This window comes from Mesoplodon bidens (genome assembly GCF_964165515.1).
Source record: "Mesoplodon bidens genome assembly, chromosome: 12".
Taxonomy (NCBI): Eukaryota; Metazoa; Chordata; class Mammalia; order Artiodactyla; family Ziphiidae; genus Mesoplodon; species Mesoplodon bidens.
In genome coordinates, this window is record NC_138168.1 from 3,745,061 (window position 1) to 3,767,829 (window position 22,769).

General features: G+C 36.9%; 1 protein-coding gene across 1 annotated transcript in view; it reads left to right on the plus strand.

Annotated features, from left to right (window-relative positions):
* Nucleotides 1-22,769, plus strand: part of ME1 (malic enzyme 1) — a 192,364-nt gene that overhangs the window by 151,833 nt on the left and 17,762 nt on the right. The window contains exons 8-9 of the mRNA XM_081251442.1: nucleotides 8,542-8,639; nucleotides 10,397-10,510. Of these exons, the coding sequence (XP_081107568.1) occupies nucleotides 8,542-8,639; nucleotides 10,397-10,510 (212 nt within the window). The remainder of the gene's footprint in view (nucleotides 1-8,541; nucleotides 8,640-10,396; nucleotides 10,511-22,769) is intronic.

Sequence of the window (22,769 nt, forward strand, 5' to 3'; positions counted from 1 at the left end):
ATTCATTTTTTTGAGCGTTTATTTATAAGAAGTGAATATGTGGAGGATTTCAGAAAGGAAATGAAGACAGTCTAATTTTAATGTGCTATAACCCTAACTTGAAGATATAATATATAATGATAGAGTGCCTTTGATGCTACAGACATAGGCTTTGTAGATCAGTGTCTATAAGTCACTTATCAGTTCATTTTGTAGTAAACTCTAAAGTAGCCACCAGTTAACTGTTGAACAAAATTGTCCTGTCCTTTTTTTTTTTAATCTTTATTGGAGTATAATTGCTTTACAATGGTGTGTTAGTTTCTGCTTTATAACAAAGTGAATCAGTTATACATATACAGATGTTTCCATATCTCTTCCCTCTTGCGTCTCCCTCCCTCCCACCCTCCCTATCCCACCCCTCTAGGTGGTCACAAATCACCGAGCTGATCTCCCTGTGCTATTCTTTAATAGTCTATATCTTTTGATTTTGTGGGTCTCACAGAAATGTCTGTATAGACGTTAAAGACCGGTATTGCATAATTTTGAATCATTTTACAGAATAAATAGTTATCAGAGTTCAGTTTAGGGAAAAGAATGCTAAATCCAAATCATCAAACAAAATGAGCAATTAGGAATTAGGGTCAGCATTTCTGTCAACTGTGGCCAAGAATTTAGGGGTCAAGACTTGGGCTGCATCAGAATTAAAGTCAGGAGAACAAGAAATCTGAGGCAAATGCCAGGCCAAGCCAAGAGCACTGCATGTGGAGCTGCCCTGAGAATCCACAGCAGAACATTTCCCCCAGCAGATCACCCGTATGGAGCATTAAATAACTAGTTTTCACCTCAACTAATCTACCTAAACTATAATCTGCACACACACAGTCTACATATTTCCACATTTTAGCGTCCTACTGCCTTAGCCAACAGAAAGATAGGTTTGAGAAAAATAGATCTAATCTCTGACTAGACAAAACTTTTGGCAAGTTATTGGGGTTCTGACTAGCAATGACCAAACTATTTTGTGCTTTCTCCATACCAAAATAGTGTCCTTAGTGACACATCTTCCCCATATGTTTCTATTTTACCTTTTTAACCTTATGTTTTTACTATTTTGCCCACAGATGTCATACTTTCCTCACTGTGGGCATAGAAATTGCATTCTAGTGCCAACAAAAATAATTACGTAACTATTACATCCTTACCATGTAAATAAATGCTTTTACACTGGGCCTTTGGGGGAACTTTTTTTCTTTTTTTTTTTTTTACAGATGTGTTATTTAAATTTATTAGCATTTTATGAAAAGTATTTGATTTTTAAAAATACTTAAATTCTACTATATTAATGATCGAAAATAATCTTAGATGATAGAGATTTTGGTTCAAAATTTATTTAGACCTTAATGCATTCTAATTATAAATTATTGCTAACTAGAAAAAGTGTGCAAATTAGCTATTAAGAAATGGAAATTACGGGACTTCCCTGGAGGTCCAGTGGTTAAGACTTCACCTTCCAATGCAGGGGGGGTGCGGGTTTGATCCCACATGCCTTGCGACCAAAAACCCAAAACATAAAACAGAAGCAATATTGTAACAAATGCAATAAAGACTTTAAAAATGGTCCACATAAAAAAAAATCTTAAAAAAAAAAGAAATGGAGATTTAATAATATAATCTGGAGACCATCAGAATTCAACAAATTCAGATCAAAAGAATAAGGTCTCATCTTCTGGTCATTTAAAATCGGCTGCAAAAAGAGATTTTTCTTCCCATAATACCCTCTCTGGAATAGCTATTCTCTAACTTGACATTCTAAGCATTTTACATAGAATTTTTTGCCATAATGAACTAGCTTGTTAGGATTTTTAAAAATAAGGTAAATGTAGCCTAATCTTATACCAAATGCTTTGATAATTGAAAAGATCAAAATCAGACATGGTAAAACAGACATTTCACAAATGACGGAATACCATTGGCCTGAAAACATGTTTTAAAGTTTAACCACACCAAGTTTTAAAAAGCGTATTAAACAGCAGATGACAAACTCATTTTCTGTATCAAGCTGGCAAAGATTTTTATTGTAATCCCAACTGTTAATTATGCTTTAAGAAAATGAACACTCTTGTACATTGATGTTGGGAATATAAATTGGTACAGCTCTTGGGGTGGCAATACATGTCACAAATCTTAATATTATGTAGATCTTTGATCCAAGAATTCTGTTTTTAGAAATTTATCCTCTGCAGGCGAAGGTGTGCAAAACAAATATACAAGGATATTTAGCTAGTTAGTTTACATATTTGTTTATTTTCAAAATGAGATGTAATTGACATGTAACACTGTATTAATTTTAGGTGTACAGCTTAATGGTTTGATACATGTATGTATTGCTAAGTGATCACCACAATAAGTAAACATCCATCACCACACATAGTTACAAATTTTTTTTCTTCTGATAAGAACTTTGAAGATCTACTCTTGTGCCAACTTTCAATGTACAATATAGTATTATTAACTTAGTCACCATGCTGTACATTACACCCCCAGAACTTATTTATCTTCTAACTGGAAGTCTGTGCCTTTTGACTCCCTGTACCCATTTTGTACAACTGCCACCAGTCTGTTCCCTGTATCTATGTGTTTGTTTTTTGTTTTAGATACCACATATAAAGGAGATACAGTATTTGTCTTTCTCTGTCTGACTTGTTTCACTTAGCATAATGCCCTCAATGTTCATCCCTGTTGTCACAAAAGATAGAATTTCTTTCCCTTTAGTGGTTGAATAGTATTCATATATATATATCTACTTCACATTTTCTTTACCCATTCATTTGTCATTGGACACTTGGGTTGTTTCCACGTCTTGGCAATTGTAAATAATGCTGCAGTGAACATAGAGGTGCATGTATCTTTTCAAGACGGTGATTTCATTTCCTGCAGAGAAATACCCAGAAGTGGAATTGCTGGGTCACATAGTAAATCTAGTTTTAATTTTTTGAGGAACGTCCATACTGTTTTCCACAGAGGCTGCACAATTTACATTCCCACCAACAGTGCACCAGGGTTCTTTTTTTTCTACATCCTTGACAACATGTGTTATTTTCTGTCTTTTTTTTTTTTTTTTTTAATGCCAGAAATTAAGTTTATTCAGGAAGAGCAGAGGAATTGCAATTTGGGAAATGCATCCTGTAGCAAATTACAGGAGGGTCCCTTGTCTTTTTGGTAATAGCCATTCAAACAGGTGTGAGGTAATATCCCATTCTGGTTTTGAATGGCATTTCCCTGATGGTTAGTGAGGTCTTGCCCATTTGTATGTCTTCTCTGGAAAAATGTCTATTCAGATAAAAATATTTATGGTGATGTTATGTTTAATGCCAAAAATCAGAAAGCCTCTAAATACCCAAAGATACAGGTTTGGTTAAATAAATTATCACAGGTTCATCCTATAGGATATTATAACTATACAAAATAATATTCTAAAATATATTATTGATATGGTAAGATAGTCACAAAATATTTTTAAGTGATAAAAATATGTTAAATAAGTATGTTAAAACAATAAGCATGGCATGAGATTTTTTTAAAATTAATTTTTATTGGAGTATAGTTGATTTACAATGTTGTGTTAGTTTCAGATGTACAGCAAAATGAATCAGTTATACATATACATATATCCACTCTTTTTTAGATTCTATTCCCATGAAATATTTTTCTATAAAGTTTTCTTGAATTTACATATATCAGGTAGAGAAAGAACTTGTAAGAATGTACATCAGAATGTTGAAAATTACTGTACCTAGACAATGGGATTATAGGTGACTTATTTATTATTTATTATTTATTATTCCTGCCAGTGTCAACTTTCTGCCAGTATTCTTCAAGCCAAGTAGGGAAAGAATAAACTTTCATTTAATCTTCTTATTTTGAGTATGGTACCCTTGCACCATTATCCCTGGAACCTTACAATTATGTCTGGTGCCTTACAGTCCGGAGACCCTCTTTAGAAAATAAACCTCTAGTTTCTTTCTAAACCTCCAGGGTGTGGGAGAGTCAACTGTGTGCCGACAGGAGAGGGAAATGGATCTGGGTTCAGATAACTTCTTAACAAATTTTTGAGCAGCTTCCTGTGTGTAGCCTCTCTTTTATCCCCACTTCCAGAGGTACTTGGTGCCTCCTACACTCGGGCCTTCTGAGAGTTTTGCTGTGTCAGTCCCACTGCTTCTTAGCATCCCCATGGCTGGCCGTGAATTCAGCTTGCTCAGGTCTACTAAGTCAGTTGCCATTTGCCCATCTGCCTTCCAGCTTCTAAAATTGTCTTGCTGTCCTCTTCTGCTGGTCTCTTTGATTTTTTTTTTTAAGATCTTCTTTCTGTTGTTTTAGTAGAGTTTGTTGCGGGAAAGGAAAACTAAATTATATGTTCAGCCCTGATTTTTCACAGTCATCCCTGCCTCCCTGTCTCTGCACTTGCTCTTCCCACGCAGCGTATTCTCCTGCCTGAGGTCCTGGACCTCTCACATTCACCCCTCAGGACCGGGGTAGGTACCCTGGACCTCTCACATTCACCCCTCAGGACCGGGGTAGGTACCCTGGACCTCTCACATTCACCCCTCAGGACTGGGGTAGGTACCCTGGACCTCTCACGTTCACCCCTCAGGACTGGGGTAGTTACCCTGGACCTCTCACGTTCACCCCTCAGGACTGGGGTAGGTACCCTGGACCTCTCACGTTCACCCCTCAGGACCGGGGTAGGTACCCTAAATGCCTCAGTCTGTGCTTAAACACATTTATTCATCCTCCTCCTGCTTCTAGTTCTTGTACTTCACCTGATCTATTTATTTAGTAAAGCACTGTAATAATTTGATTATACATAAGTCTTCTCTACTAGTTTTATATAGCAAGTCTAATCAGATTTAACAAATGAATTGCATTAGTAGAAGTGATTCTTTGATAAAAGGTAAGGCTGATATTTAATAACCACAGCAAAGGGACAGCATAACTGGTGACTTAATGCTAAAGTTGTAATGTACACAAAGACAATAGAAGTTTCTACACTTTTAAGATTGACTCTTTAGTATCTCGCTAACAATGTTAAATATTAAGTACTCTTTAAAAGTGATAGTACAAAGATAAACTTTAACCTCTCTTTGATTTCCTAAAAGTTTAGTTTTCAATCTCAAAGCAGAAGTTACTTTGGAACAATTTAATGTGGAGACTCACATTTTTATGTAATATCAACTTGCCACATTTTCTCCCTTGATTGCAATGAAATTTAAATCAAGGCAGTATCAGGCGGTAGGACCAGGTTATGTAGAAGAATCATGTTCAAGTTCACCTTTTGGTAGTGCTAAATATTTCTAATTTTGTTAATTAATTCTGTAAAGAGAAGTTTAGATGTTTCATTATGTCCTCAGGAAATATTATAAAATATACTTAAAAAAATAAATAAATTTATTTATTTATTTATTTTTGGCTGTGTTGGGTCTTCATTGCTGTGCGCAGGTTTTCTCTAGTTGAGGCGAGCGGGGGCTTCTCTTGTTGCGGAGCATGGGCTCTAGGTGCGCGGGCTTCAGTAGTTGTGGCACGTGGGCTCTAGAGTGCAAGCTCAGTAGTTGTGGCTCACTGGCTTAGTTGCTCCATGGCATGTGGGATCTTCCCGGACCAGGGCTCGAACCCGTGTCCTCTGTGTTGGCAGGTGGATTCTTAACCACTGCACCACCAGGGAATCCCCATAAAATATACTTTTAAATATGAGGCTCTTGATATCCAGTGTAGATAGAGACTTATTTTGCCTTATTTGTGGTAATATGTCTGAACTTAAAACATTTTGAGTTTTAGTGCAGAATGATGTAGCATAACCATATAAAAATGTCACACATTATAGCTAGTATCTTTTGGAATATTTTATTCTGTCTATCCTTAAATGCCCAGTTCTATTTAAAAATCAAAACAATAGTACAAACACAGCGATTGTTGATGATACTTCAACTTTGACTCTTCAACTGGTTAAATCTTGGGGTGCTGGTAAAATCTGTAGAGACCCTTAAAGTTACAGAATTTCAGAGTTGGAAGGGAGCTTAGAGTCCCTTAAATCCAAACTTCTGGCCAATGTAGAGACAGCTTGAGATGCTATTTGTGAATAAGTGTTCATCTAGTGGCTGGATAGCTGTACCTCTCTAATTAAAATTCTCTTTTCATCTGTTTAACAACTCTAGTCAATCTATCTTGATGTATGAGGCAAATACCATTCTAAACCTGCCATGGTATCTTTCTTATGTAGATCAGCCTTATTTTTACACAGGATTTCATCATAAATAATATATAGAAGAGTGGCCTTTGTGTGATGTGTGACTTATTGCAATTCATAATATGTTGCATGGTGGCTCAAAATTGCAAGCATTTTATATTTGTGTTCCTAAATAAAAAACATGCAAGAGACACACAGCTCTTTAATAATTAATCTTATTTGTGATCTTATTTGTGACTACCAAATTCTATAAGAAAGAAGCAAACAACCAAAAGATTCAAAAGAACAAATCTACTGATGGTGAAATGTTTAATGCATCTTTGGTACTTGGCATACATAACACTTCATCATTGTGTCACTCTTCAAACCTATTCTAACCTATGTTTTTTGGTTTATTATTTTTTTTAACTAAATGAGGGTGTTTAAAGTTTCACTAGGCTTTACTACCCAGCTGAGTGATCTAGGAATCATAGGTAGAATGTTACTTTAGAGGAGTAAATTGTAGATACAACAGGGAGGTACTGCAGGAAGCTTCAGAATTACATTTCAGATGTGAACCATGAAGAAACTGAGCCATGTAATTATGTTCAAAGCAAAAGAACTGCTCTGTGATCTGTGAAAGCTTATATGGCAAAGTAATAAAATTAGAACTGGTGAAGTTTCTACTACCATGAGGCATGATGAGAAAAGCTCAGTTTTTATCCTAAATAATTTTTACATTAATTTTGTCTAGCGTCTTTGGGAGTCACCAGTGATTTATCATAGGTAGGAAGCTGATTAAAGACTGCACCAACATCAGCTTTTCGTTGCTATTAACTGTTAATTTTTCCAGTTGAAAATTAAAACATTTAAATTTTCTAATAGCACTTAGTATTTTTTGATCTGATATAATACATTGATTTTACAGCTGAGCAAAGTGATGGACACAATGATTTCTCTAAATTCATTCAGCTAGTAAACAGGTTGAGCTGGAAATCCACCTAAGAATCCAAACCCCATGTTCTTTTTAATTTATTTATCTATTTATTTATTTTAAAATTGAAGTATAGTTGATTTACAATGTTGTGTTAACTAGTGCTGTGCAGAAAAGTGATTCAGTTTGAATATATATACATTCTTTTTTAAAATATTCTTTTCCATTATGGTTTATCATAAGATATTGAATATAGTTCTCTGTGCTATACAGTAGGACCTTGTTGTTTATCCATCCTATATATAAAAGCTTACATCTGGGCTTCCCTGGTGGCACAGTGGTTGAGAGTCCGCCTGCTGATGCAGGGGACACGGGTTTGTGCCCCGGTCTGGGAAGATCCCACATGCCGCGGAGCAGCTGGGCCCGTGAGCCATGGCCGCTGAGCCTGCGCATCCGGAGCCTGTGCTCTGCAACGGGAGAGGCCACAACAGTGAGAGGCCCGTGTACCACAAAAGAAATAAAAAATAAAATAAAATAAAATAAAATAAAATAAAAGCTTACATCTGCCCACCCCAACCTCCCATTCCTAATTTATCCCTCCCCCTCCACCTTTCCCCCCTGGGAACCATAAGTTTGTTTTCTACATCTGTGACTCTATTTCTGTTTTGTAAATAACTTCATTTGTATCATTTTTTTAGATTCCATATATAAGTGATGTCATATGATATTTGTCTTTCTCTTTCTGACTTACTTCACTTAGTATGGTAATCTCTAGTTGCATCCATGTTGCTGCAAATGGCATTATTTCATTCTTTTTTGTGGCCGAGTAATATTCCATTGTATATACATATATACCACATCTTCTTTATCCATTCTTCTGTCAGTGGACATTTAGATTGTTTCTATGTCTTGGCTATTGTGAATAGTGCTGCTAGGAACATAGGGGTACATGAATCTTTTTGAATTATAGTTTTTTCTGGATATATGCCCAGGAGTGGGATTGCTGGATCCTATGGTAGCTCTATTTTTAGTTTTCTGAGGAACCTCCATTAATGTTTTCCACAGTGGCTGCACCAACTTACATTCCCACCAACAGTGTAGGAGGGTTCCCTCTTCTCCACATCCTCTCCAGCAGGTTCTTAGTCACTGCATCACCAAATTCAGCTACAGAACATTCTTTTTTTGGAAAGTTTTCAACAGTCGTAAGTTGCTATCTTAAAAGACAGATGTCAGTAGCCTGAGAAGTTCACATCAAATGCAAGCGTGGGGTCAGACAACCGCAGTTTCCTTTTCTGCACCAGTTAACCTGTTGTGTGATGATTTCAAGACATGAGTATCAATTTGAGGCTTGGGATTCGGGATACAGCAGCGCCCATGTGAAGATTGCTCAGGGTGTTTCTTGTTGCAGGAACGGCATCTGTCGCAGTTGCTGGCATCCTTGCAGCCCTTCGAATAACCAAGAATAAGCTGTCTGATCAAACAATACTATTCCAAGGAGCTGGAGAGGTACCTGCCTTATGTAGGGCTTACGTTCTCCTACACTAGTGAACATAACATTCATTCTAATTACTCATGAATTTGAAGTTTGAGGTAGTGTCTCAAATTTTTAGTTTATTGAAACTGTAGGTTTTACTGAAATATTCTTCAAATTAAGTATTGAGGCATATTAGTTTTTCACAGGAGACTTTAGAGGCATAGAGATATTTTCACAATTTTCAATTTGTAAGATTATCAAATGTTGCCGTGGGTTTTTGTTAGGTGTATTTAAGGTGCCATGCAGGAACCAAAAAAGTTTCCACTGTATGACTAATTATATATAGAAACCTTTAAGTATTTAAGCTATTATAGCTGATGATAACTTTTAGTATCCTCCAGTGTCACATACAAAAATTTTCTTAACTTGACTCACAATTCAATGTGCACATACATAACTATATAGAAGTTTCTTAGAAAAAATATTTTGAATTGAGGATTCATCATGGAGTATAACCATTCACACGCAAAAGAACTAAAACATTTAAAATTGTTGGAAAGAGATGGCAGGAATACAAAATAATGCTGTTTCCTGTTCTCTTTTTCTATGGGTTAATCGTTTGAAAGAAGAAAATTAGACTCCAGTTATAATAATTCACCCCCAAAATAGAAATTAAAATGTCAATTTACTTTGAGCTTCTTGTGAGAAAACTTCCAAAATCTTTTTTAGAATTATAGAATGTAATAAACGAGGAAATACTTTGTGGCTATATATATTTTAAGAAGCCTTAAATTTTCAAATTTAATATGATTATGAATAAATGTATTATACTGGAAGAAACGGTGTATACTGTGTTGGGTTTGATTTTACTTGTTCTTAAAATAAAGCAAAATACAAGAAGCTAAAACTTACATGCCAAGATATAAACATGTGAAAGTATTCAGGCTGTAAGTCACAAATTTATTTTCACATCAGAATAAAAATCAAGGTTAAATTACAGCTCATTAAAATTTGAGTTTTTTTTTATTTCTGTGAATTGTTACATGCTGTACTTAATTTTAATAAACTTCTTTAAATTTCCAAAGGGTTTTGTTGAATGCCACAGGCCAGTTCTTGGTACTCAGCAGGAGAGAGGTATTCATGGTTGGATGATTCAAAACTGGCCCTAGTTTGTCCCTGAAAATGTTTTGGAAATTTCACAGATCATCACCAAATTTATCATATACCAAAGGAGTTGATTCCTTTAATCTTGCAAGAAATCTCACAGTACTTTCTTTGTCCAAATTAAGAGAGTAAATAAATGCTCGGGAACACATATTTTAAGTGTTCCATTTTATTGTCTAATTGGTCAAGTTCTCATCCAAATGACCAGGCTTCATTCTTCCAATTCAGTTAGCAGAGCTTGAACTGAACAATAAGCAATACAGTCTCATAAGCAAGGTTGAGCAGTTCATTATTTTAAATTCAATATTTTCTTATTAGAGGAAATCTTAATTGTATGAACAGGGTTAAAGATGCTGACAACCAAGGATATCACTGGTTTATCTGTGGCTCAGTATAAAGCAGCATAATAATGATTCTGTTGTAATAAAAAGAGTAAATAATTGTCATTTAGCAGAACCCAAATGTGACAAAAATGCTTCACTCCCAGTACAAGTGAAGAATATAGCTCCTTCGGTCAATAGACAGAGCCATTTTGTACTTCCTTGTTAACAATGACGAAATGAGGTAAAATGTAACTCTTGATAAGGGATTATGTGGAACAACTTGAAACATTTTTGTTTTTAAGGCTGCCTTAGGGATTGCACACTTGATTGTTATGGCCATGGAGAAAGAAGGTTTACCAAAGGAGAAAGCCATAAAGAAGATATGGTTGGTGGACTCGAAAGGATTAATAGTTAAGGTAAGAATTTGTCATTTTTAACCAGATACAGTATTTTAATCAGTATCCCATTCTGGGTGCCCATCTCAAAGACAACTACTGTTTCCACCTACCTCACCTCCAACACTGTGTTAAAAGAGTAGCCAGTGCACACGAATGACCATGCCATACAATAATGCAGATACTCCTCTGAATAAAGAAGAAAACTGTGGCTCAGCCATCGCATCCATCTGTGATGTGAGTAGGATTTTTACAGCTCCATTGGTTGTCTGCCCACGTGAATTAGTTTAGTTTCCAAGTGAGGTAGTTTGAGACTGATATGGGTGAAACACTTAGGTCCAGCTCCTTTCACTAAGGGCTGTCTGTCAAATTGCACACTGAGTGGAAAGAAAGAAGGGAAAAAAATGAAACATCTACTTTTACCAGCTACTTTCTCTTAACCAGTCTTGAGAGGTTTTTTTTTGTTTTTTGGGTTTTTTTTGCGGTATGCGGGCCTCTCACTGTTGTGGCCTCTCCCGTTGCGGAGCACAGGCTCTGGATGCGCAGGCTCAGCGGCCATGGCTCACGGGCCCAGCCGCTCCACGGCATGTGGGATCTTCCCAGACCGGGGCACGAACCCGTGTCCCCTGCATCTGCAGGCGGACTCTCAACCACTGCGCCACCAGGGAAGCCCCAGTCTTGAGAGTTTTAATGGTAATTCCTGAGAAGAACTTTAATAAATGGGATGTTTCAGTGTTAACTTCCTTGAGGGTGTCTCCCAGCTTTAATAGAGACAATAATATCCACTTTATAGGGTTATTGTGAGAAGCTAAATAAGAGTACGAAGGTGACCATGACCCAGTTGTGCACATCACTCACTCTTCCTTAAACTGCTGGAGAAAATATACTTGTAAATCCCCCTTCCACATGAAGGTGAATTTTTTTTAAAAAAAAAACAGTGATAAGCAATGTATCCAGGAATTTAATATAGAAACAAATGTGAATGTGTGCTGACTTTCTGGAAAGCTATTTTATTTGTATCCAGAGTCTTTAAAAGTTTATGCTTCTGATCCAACAGTTTCCATTCTAAGAATCTTTACCATAGAGATAGAGATGTGTACAGTGTTTTATGTGTGAGGGTGTTATCATAGCACCATTTACATTAGTGAAACGTTTCATCATACATTATAATAGTGATATGTTATACTTACCTAAATAAAGGATAATTGTGACATGAATTGGGGAATAGCCCCTGTAATATACAGGCTTAAAGTTATTTTCAACGAACTATAAATAACCTCAAAGGATTCATAATATAATGTTAGGTGAAAATAGGAAAACACTATATTATATGTAACTATTTTGCTTTAAAAATTGAGTTGTATATGAAAGAGAAAGAAATGCATCAAATACATATTACTTTAAAACTTATTTTTAGTGCCTTTCTCCATATTCCAGATTCTCCTTAATCATTGTTTCTTTAAAGCTAGAAGAATGTCCATTTTTTAAAAGATATAGATCAAGAAATTTTGCTTTAAATGAAGAAAAAGTATATGCATAACTGTTTGTAGAACATGAGTATCTATAAAACCGTGAAACAAAACAGAAAGTACTTTTATAACATCTCCTGAGACCAAATAATAATAATTTTATTAATTTTATTAACAATAAATAATAACAGTGTAATTGTTTATAGTATATAAGAAATAAAGTTTTAAGTTTGTTGGCTTAAAAATTCCTATTGCTTTAAAGAATCAGCATAACTATAAAAAATTGTACACTCTGGCCACATGACGTATACTGTCATGAAATAAGAACATTTACTGAGTGAAATCATCTGTGGCTCAGGCATTATACTTGTGGGGACACCGTAAGGCCCTTGATCTCAGGAGGCTCCCAGCCCAGTGGGAAAAACTCAAACAAGCCAAGAGTTACAGCTCCATGTGACAATGTTCTAGAATATGTCCTTGGTGCCAGGGGCGCACAGGACGTGGTGCTTCCACCGCACTAAAGAGAAGAACAGGGAGGCTGAGGACGGTTCCAAGACAAGGTGTCTCTCCAGCTGAGTCTGAAAGGAAGAGTTGGGAGTTGATCTCGAGTCTCCATAGACATCTTAAACTTCTTATATGCAAAACTGAGATAAGGGAGGTTGAATGGCAAGTTCACTCTGCGATCTTGATTGAAGCTACGGATCGTGTCTTCTACCTCTCTATCTTCAAAGCCCTACTAGTGTCTAGTAATTGACAATAAACATGTTGTTAATAAATGAATTAATGAATGAGTGCCTTCCGGGCAGAAGAACAGCATTTGCAAAAGAAAATATTTTGCGAGAAGAGACATTTAGGGATTAGGATTGAAAGGAATCGAGTGATGACAGGTGATGAAGGCTCTTCTAAATCCTGAACGTGAGCAGTTTTCAGCCTCTTATCACTCTGATGGCCTTGTGGAGATGGACTGAAATGAGGTGAAGCTAAGAAACTAGTTACAAAGCTGTTGCAGTAATACAGGTCAAAGTTAATTAAGGCCTGAAATAAAGCAGTGACTAAAAGGGTCCGTGAAAGATGTTTGATTCAGTAGATATTTAGGATATAGGATTGGCGTACTTAGTCACCGATTAAATACGGAAGGAGAAGTAGAGCAGAGGAAGGAATCTAGCAGGACTCCTGGGGTGTCTAGGTAAGTGATGTGGCCATTAATGTTAAAAAAAAAAAAAAAAAAGAATAGGCCAGTTTAAGGGAAAGATAATGAGATCAGTTTCGGACATAGCAAGTTTAAGGTGCCCGTGGAGACCTCAGATAGAGGTGTCCCTTTGGCAGTTGGAGAGACTAGACTGATGCTCAGGAAAAGGATCTGAGCTCCCAGAGGTGGAGATTTGAGGATCATCCTATGTATATAGTGGGAGCCATGGAAAAAGCCGTACAAACTGTGCTGTACTTAGGGATGTGATACATGCAAGGATCAGAAAAGGTGAAAGCCCACGATTGTGGTTTTCTTTCATGATTTCTCATGACATTTCAATGGGAAATCTTCAAAAAAATACATAGATTTTAGCATCTCAAGTACTTTTAACTAGATTAACTGAACTGAGACTCCAAATTCTATGGATTGCAGTACTTGGAATGACATGTATTACAGCATGACTAGTATTTGGAATAACTGTGAAATTGTTGCCTAGACCTAATCAGTCACTCTTACTTCATGTCTTTTACTTGCCAAAATAAAGAGCTGCATATATTCTGCTTGCCAATATAAATAAAGTTATGTTTTAAAAGATTCTTATATATTTAATAGTTTTTGTGCTATTTAATGTAAGAGAAACATGAAACTTCAGTTCACCACTTTTTCTTTCATGTTTTTAAGCCATCAAAATTATAATGTTGATTTTTATGGCAGAACTAATAAATCTTAGAGTAACTACTAAATTGGTATAATCTTGCTTTCAGTTTTGCATGATTTTTTGGTGCTTGTTATCCTTTATTCTTAGTATTTTTTACAACCTCTCTTGAAAACCAATAATAATCATTTTATTAATTTCATTAACTTACATGCAGTTGTTTATAATATGTAAAAAATACCTTAAAGTTCTAAATAAAATTTTTTATTAGTCAAACTCCTTCAGTCTTTAAACCCATAAAACCAAAACTATAAAGTAACACTGTGAGGTTAGCACATTTATGGAGTTACGTAATCATCTGACTAGATAATTATTATTCTAATGTGTTGTCTGTTTTCAGTTTTCGTTTTCAACTCCACATTTATAGTATTTTCTATCATTTACCTTATATCCATATGCACTATAATTATCAATATTTTAAATAATTCATCAGTATCAGTAAGGTTGATTGAAATGGATTATTTGGTCACTGATAATACTCAAATATCTTAGTTTAGTGTCTTACAGCAAGAAACAGTTGACATACTATTTAGCCCACTAAGATTAGTACATTTTAATATAAACAAAATAATACTTGGTTTAAAAGCAATCCTTCCAAACTAAAAATTAGAGGGAGAATAAATACAGTAAAGAAAGGATAAAAAAGGAGCACTCCCAGCGTGACTAGTATTTGCATTTCACAATGATGATTTGGAGCATTTTTAGGGAGGACAAGAAGCCACAAAACAAACCTATCCAGACTTAATCTTTTTCTTAAATAAATATATCTTGGCTTTCAGTAATAAACCAAGTGAATGCTAATGCAGGAAACTCCAAAATAAAACATGGGGTATTAATAGATATCATGAAGGATAAACTTCATCTAACACAGAATAGGACTATAGTATTTTATTTTATTTCTGTTTTGCACAGTTCTGTTTTCAATTATTTAAAAAGTTTTTTGCTTTATAGTTATAGTTAAATGTGTGGTTCCTGTAAGAAAGAGATCGTAAATAAAAGTATTTTATGTATTTTAAGGGTAGTTGCTCCCTTCCTGAGAGTTTAATCTTTAGGTCTAGGGCTTGAAGCTCCGTGCTGTATGGAAGCAGCTTTCCTCTCCCCTGTGACATTATCAGAAGTTTAGCCAGTGATACCGTCACCACCTTGACTGATGGTTAATACGTTGCATACACTGTGGTTTAAAAAAAAAATTCTGATTCCTAAGAAACTTTGAAGCTTGGTGAAAAGTATCTGGCTTGCTTTTTTTCCTCCCTCTTTTCCATTTCTTATCGAGCACGATCACTATATATGTAGGTACTAAAAAGCACAGAGGCAGAAGATTATATACACGAGTCGTTTCGACAGTCAGAAAATTATGGACATTGATTTTTAGCAAATACAAAATTAAATACTGATGGAGTTAACCACCTGTTATCTTCAGTTATGACCACTCTGCACCCCTTTGTTATGCTCTAATGTGGAAAACACTTTTGTCACATCGTTCATCTTCTTTTAATCTGTCCTTGAGATGATGAAACTGAGCTCTGAGCTCTCCGGCGAGCACACACACTCGCGCTGCGAGTGAAACGTTGCTGACTGACAGGTTCTGTCTTCAGATAAAGAGGGGCCAGATTCAACCCTGATAAACTATCGCCATGACAACAAAAACAGGCCAGCAAAATGGGGCAGGTTGTCCGAGCAGGCCTGGATTCCAGAGTTCTTCTAGTACCTGTGTGTAGGGAGGAATGCACAGTTATCAGTGGCAGTGCACAATTAATTTTTTATACCTCTCCTGGGTCATGAAATGCTAACTCAAAATCCTGACAGTCTTTACCACCTTCCTCCCCACCCCCAGCAGAGCAAATGTTGCTTTTGAGAAAGGTAGTAGTTCAGTACGGTTGTATCTTCTGTACTAAGAATCAGCACAAAACAAGGGGTGGCAGGGGGAAAACCAAAGAAATAGTAATATTCAGAAGAAACTCCCAGCTATTTGTAGTACATTTGGTGTAATTAGAGACTCTTAAAAAAAGAAACACCATAGAATTTGGGGTTTCTGAGATAAAAAGTGCCCATGTGCACGTTGCCAAATGAAGGCACAGTTTCAGCAAGGGATCCTGAATAGGGAGACTGAACTGATAAGGAATCTATATCCACATTCAGCTGAAGTGATGGGTGTAAAGGAGGTAGATTCCAAATTGGATTTTGAAAAGAGGAGAAAATTGAGCCATTGGCACAGAAAATAGAAGTCCAAAGGTAAAAGACATTTGCCTGAATATTACAGATCTAGAGAATGGCACATTCCAATAGTTTTTTTTTTTTTTTTTTTTTTGCGGTACGCGGGCCTCTCACTGTTGTGGCCTCTCCCGTTGCGGAGCACAGGCTCCGGACGCGCAGCTCAGCGGCCATGGCTCACGGGCCCAGCCACTCCGCGGCATGTGGGATCCTCCCAGACCGGGGCACGAACCCGTGTCCTCTGCATCGGCAGGCAGACTCTCAACCACTGCGCCACCAGGGAAGCCCTCCAATAGTTTTTAATCTAAACCAGATCATCACATCAACTTTGAAAATGGTATAGAAAATACTTGGGAGACCTTTATTTTTGTCTTTTGATTCTTCTGTTTCTGGCAAGTAGCGCCCTTGAGTGATGCTAGTTTGCATGATTTCTGGCCACCTTTCAGTACTTATTCTCCCTGTGTTCCTAAGTCACCACCAATAATTAAGCCTTTGGGGCTGAGGCTATAGGTAATTTATGTTTCTTGCTAGATGGATGTCTTCTGGCCAAGTTCTGGCTTTAGTGGCTAGGAGCCGCCAGTGCTGTTACTATGATTAATAAAGTAAGATGTTCATGATAAAAGCATACATCTTTTCATAGAATATTTATCTACCTTCTTGATGATTTGCTGCTCATTCCAGGAAACTTAGGTGGTTTAAACACATTAAATACTTTTCATTACATCTCAGGTTGCCAGCCAAAAGAGCACTACTAGAAACCTGTGCTTTTGCATTATTCTGTAGCTTTCCTTCTTTAGAACTCATCATTTTATACTTTTTTGAAAACAGATCACATGCCTTTTAAAAATGCTTCTGGTAGAGATCTGATAAATCCTTTAGTGCAGTGGTTCTAAAAACTGGCTAATCACTTGAATCATCTGAGAAGCTTTTAAAAAATACAGATTCCAGGGCCTCATCCTGGATTTGAATTAAAATATCTGGCAGCAGGGCTCAGGAATCTATTTTTCCTTAGGTGAGTCTGGCACTCAGTTGGCTTTGGAAAGTCCAAATCAGGTTCATTTTTATTACACTGTCTTCATCACCAAGCCAAACCGTTTTCTAGATGGAGAAGCCAACATCTGTAGAAGTATCAAAGGACTTGCCCAAGGTCATGAGTGAATGGAAGGGCCTAAGGACTTCTCCATACTGATCCTGAGTCCCACGTTCAATCCCCAGCATTTGTAGATGGCATTTATTGTGTCTAATTGGGGAGCTTTTCTTTAATTTTTTGTATATCATTAAAGGTTTTCAGAAGTAACATAAATGTATTTGCTGTTCACTATTGGAATGTATTCTGCTACTAGTTATTTATTCATGTCCCTAAGCCAACAAAATTTATCACAATTTATATCAATTTATCTTGACCACAATCGGCAGCTGTGAGGACAACATTGTAAAATACATTTTTAAATGTTTAATTTCCTGTTTGGGATAATCTGGGACAGTAAGCTCAGGAAAATATTTTGAATTATTGAACTAAGAAAGTGAGGATTATGTCTCTCCCACCTTCAGATTATTCAACATCTTTTAAATTCATTTCACATTATGGATTTGTAGGTCCACATTCAGTATAAACAGACTAGACCCTCTTCTCTCATTTACATGCTACTTGTAGCAGCTGTTCAATTCATATTATGCAAGGTTGAATTTGGTTATTTCAGCTGCTAGTAAAACTTTTCTAAGACTTTTACTCTCATGCTAGTTTTATTTATTTAATATATTTATTTTTGGCTGCGCTGGGTCTTCGTTGCTGCACGCAGGCTTTCTCTAGTTGCAGCGAGCAGGGGCTGCTGCTCTTTGTTGTGGTGCTCGGGCATCTCACTGCGGTGACTTCTCTTATTTATTTTATTATTATTATTATTTTTTACAACTTTATTGGAGTATAATTGCTTCACAATAGTGTATTAGTTTCTGCTTTATAACAAAGTGAATCAGTTATACATATACATCTGTTCCCATATCTCTTCCCTCTTGCGTCTCCCTCCCTCCCACCCTCCCTATCCCACCCCTCCAGGCGGTCACAAAGCACCGGAGCTAATCTCCCTGTGCTATGCGGCTGCTTCCCACTAGCTATCTACCTTACATTTGGTAGTGTATATATGTCCATGCCTCTCTTATTGCGGAGCACGGGCTCTAGGTGCACGGGCTTCAGTAGTTGTGGCACATGGGCTCAGTAGTTGTGGCTCACAGGCTCTAGAGCGCAGCCTCAGTGTTGTAGCACATGGGCTTAGTTGCTCCGCCACACGTGGGATCTTCCCAGACCAGGGCTCAAACCCGTGTCCCCTGCATTGGCAGGCAGATTCTTAACCACTGCCCCATGAGGGAAGCCTTAGATTTCCATTTTTATGGAGATCATATGCAAGTTTATTTAAAACTGTATAGCAGAAGCAGTTTAGATATATTTTCATTCGCGTGTTGTTTGTCAGTAGCTAAATGGTCAAGAATGAGTTGTTTCCTCCGACTGGGAACACCCAGATGCTTTCAGCGAGCCTTCACTGTGAGCTATTAATTCTTCTGTTTCTTACTGTGGGCCACAGTGCTTTACCATGGATTGTGTGGAATCTATTGTTTTGTGAGCCCAAACATTTTCTAAAATAAACAAATCCGTGGTATATTTCCTCTTAAACTATTTTTAGTACTTCCTATTCTTACTCTGTTAATAACCCTGAAAATCTTATAAATGTCCCTTTTGCTCACACCCCTTTCAGTGGGGTTTCTGCTTTCTATTTCAAAGGAAACCACAGATAAATATTAATTATAATATTTTACTGTTACTAAAGAAGAAAACTTGATACTAGAATGCATTAATATAACATTGAAAGAAAGATCTAGGACATATGGTAACTCCTTGACCATATTCAGCACTGGTTATTCCTTTGATGGAATGTATTTGCATAATACTTAAACTTTGTCAGGTGGAAACCAAAAGACCAAGAGGCAAAACCCAGTGATTCATTCAGTCTTCTCTAAGAGATACGCATTTTATCAGCAGCTCTCAAGATTACATTACATTGCACTGAGATGGCTGTAGTTGGTTTGGAGGAGGTGAATAGTTATCCTGAGATAGTTTTTCTTTGTTAGAGAACCTAGCAGAGGTTCTAGCATTAGATACCCTGAAAAGCAAATCTCTAAACCTTTGAAGAAATAAGCACCAGGCTGAAGTTTGAGGAATAGTTCCTGTAACACGTATCTGCATTAACAAGGAAGCTGCTGTTCCTGCCCATTTGAGAATCAGGGTCTTGGCCACAAACAAGAAAGTTGCCAGATATGGTAGCTGCCACCCACTGTTCCTTAGCCACCCACCTGTTGGCGGTGGACTAGAAACTAGAGACTGGCAACACAGCTGCCTGGAAACAAACACCACCACCGCGAGCTTCCAGAGGAGCCATATGGCTACCACCACATCATGATGTGCATTTCTCCTTCAGGGTCCTGTGAAGGCACATTAGCTTGGTGAGTGCTATGTTTAAAGCAGAAACCCTAGCTGCAAGGGAGTCTGAGGCCTATAATTTAGCCGTTTAGGCTCCATTGTACTGGAAGTAGTGCTAGGAGCAAGTTGCATTTCTGCAGTATTTGCCATGTAGGAGCTTAGTGAGATTTTAGTGTAGTTACTTGCCTTTATACCTGCATTTGAATATATGTGTTTCTGGGAAAGAGTAACAAGCCAAAACTATGTTAGCTTAGAATTCTGGAAGCTAAAGCTGATTATTCCCAGGAAATATATCTCCCCAAGCTGCACCTTTATTTAGTACGTGTCCTAGAAATTGCCTCATTGTGAGAATGAAAATAGTCATGAATTTTAGTTTATTCTACTTCCAGAGAGAGTTCAGAAACAATTTAGATAAATACTGTAACTGTCAAATCGTTCCAGATTCTTATTCCCATCCATGACCAGAATTTCTCTTTTTTCTAATAATGCAGGATTATTTTTTGCCAAATAACTAAGCAGTAATAAGGGCATTGAGGTAGCAGGTGGATTGCAAAAGTGTTCTCATCAAATCATTTTGGGGAAAGGAACCTCTTTTTTATTTTCTTTTTTTTATTTTTATTTTTTATTGGAGTATAGTTGATTAACAATGTTGTGTTCGTTTCAGGTGTGCAGCAAAGTGATCGTTATACCTACACTTTCTGTTTTTTCAAATTCTTTTCCCGTTTAGGTTATTACAGAGTATTGAACAGAGTTTCCCGTGCTATACAGTAGGTCCTTGTTGGTAATCTATTTTAAATATAGCAGTGTGTACATGTCAATCCCAAACTCCCTAACTATCCCCTCCTCCCACACTTCCCCTCTGGTAACCATAAGTTCGTTCTCTAAGTCTGTTTCTGTTTTGTAAATAAGTTCGTTTGTGTCATTTTTTTTTTTTTTAGATTCCGCATATGAGCAATATCACATGATATTTGTCTTTCTCTGTCTGACTTACTTCACTGAGGAACCTCTTATTTTCAAAGCAACAGATAGGAATAACATTGGGTAAAAAGAAACGGTGGAATATGTAATCAAAATTAAAATCATCCCGAAATAGATAACCAACAAGGACCTACTGTATAGCACAGGGAACTATACTCAATATTTTGTAATAGCCTTTAAGGGAAAAGAATCTGAAAAAGAATATATAACTGAATCACTTTGCTGTACACCTGAAACTAACACAGCATTGTAATTCAACTATACTTAAATAAAAAAAGAAAATAATGAAAAAAAGAAAAACAAATTAAAATCATCCCCTGTATCAGTTACCTATTCCTGTGTTATCAAAAGCCACAAAATCTCAGTGACATACGAACAATAATTATTTATTTTCTCACACACCTGTGGGTCAGAGTGGGTGGCTGTGATGATGCTACTGGGTGGCTCTGAGATACAGGTTGGGTCCAGGTCTGCTTCACAAGGCTTATCGTCCGTGGACCAGCAGGCTGGCTTGTACTTCCAGAGTAGTGGTGATGGTACAAGAGAGCAAGCAGAAACAGCAGTTACTGTTAAGGCCTAAGCTTGGAGCTGGCACACTGTCATTTCAGCCCACATTTTATGGACCAGAGCAAGCCTTATGTTCAAATCCAAAGGCAAGGGGTAGGAAAGTATACTCTGCCTTTTGTAAAAGAAACTGTAAAGTATCATGGCAAAATCAGTGACACAGGAAAGAGATGATGAGGAACTGGGGCCTAAATCAAAGTCTGAATTATCAAAACTTTTAGGGGAGGGTTCTTGTGGCATGCAGATACCTCTGTTTTCTTATTTGTGAATAATTATCAATAAGCCTAGCTACTTTTTACATGCTAGGATGATGCTTAATTAGTCTCTGTGATTGAGATATGTAATTGAAATAAATTTCCCAGCTGTGAAGCTAAGAGAGTAGAGGATGGGGGCACCAGGTAGCCTCACCCCCCCATTTAGTGCAAATTGTAAAGATTTCAGTATTGTAATAATTTTTATATTATTAAAAGACAATTAAAAAATCTTATAAATACAAAAGAATGGCTTGAGAATATTTAGTGGTTACTCACAAAATCAGTCTAGGTTTACATCAACTATTTGTGTTAGACCTATGACAAGTTGTAAGAAGGCTATGATAATAGGTTTTATGGAATGATTTGATGCTTCCTGATGAAAATATAGCAACTGAATTTATATGGTTCTCTTGACTGATTTTTTCTTTAATAAACATGATGAACAAGAATATACACTAACAATATTTGAGTTAATGTTACTAGAGCCTAGAATGCTCTCTCCTGAAGTGAATATGAAACAGGAAACCAAATTTGATTTGGAATGAATTAAATAAGGTTTTTAAAAATTGAGATATAATTGACATACAATGTTATATTAGTTCAGGTGTACAACATAATTATTCAACATTAGTATATATTGTGAAATGATTACCACAATAACTCTAGTTCACATCCATCATCACACATAGTTACAAATGTTTTTTGCTTGTGATGAGAACTTTTAATATCTACTCTCTTAGTGACTTTCAATATACAGTATTATTAACTATTGTCAGCATGCTGTACATTACACCCGCAGGACCTATTTATCTTATAGCTGGAAGTTTGTACCTTTTGACCCCCTTCACCCATTTTTGCCTCCCCAGCCTCTGGCAACCACCAGTCTGTTCTCTGTATCTATGAGTTTGTTGTTTGTTTGTTTGCTTTTTGTTTTTTCACGTTCCACGTATAAGTGAGATCATATAGTATTTGTCTTTCTTCGATTTACTTCACTTAGCATAATGCCCTCAAGGTCTATCCATGTTGTCACAAATGGCAAGATTTCCTTTTTTTTTGTTTGTTTGTTTTTGCGGTACGCGGGCCTCTCACTGTTGTGGCCTCTCCCGTTGCGGAGCATAGGCTCCGGACGCGCAGCCTCAGCGGCCATGGCTCACGGGCCCAGCCGCTCCGCGGCATGTGGGATCTTCCCGGGATCTTCCTGGACTGGGGCATGAACCCGTGTCCCCTGCATCGGCAGGCAGACTCTCTACCACTGTGCCACCAGGGAAGCCCAAGATTTCCTTTTTTTGTGGATGAATAATATTCCTATGTGTGTGCATGTGTATTTTCTTTGTCCATTCATCCATTGATGGACACTTTAGGTTGCTTCCACTTCTTGGCTATTGTAAATAATGAGGCAGTGAACATGAGGCTACATATATCTTTTCCAGT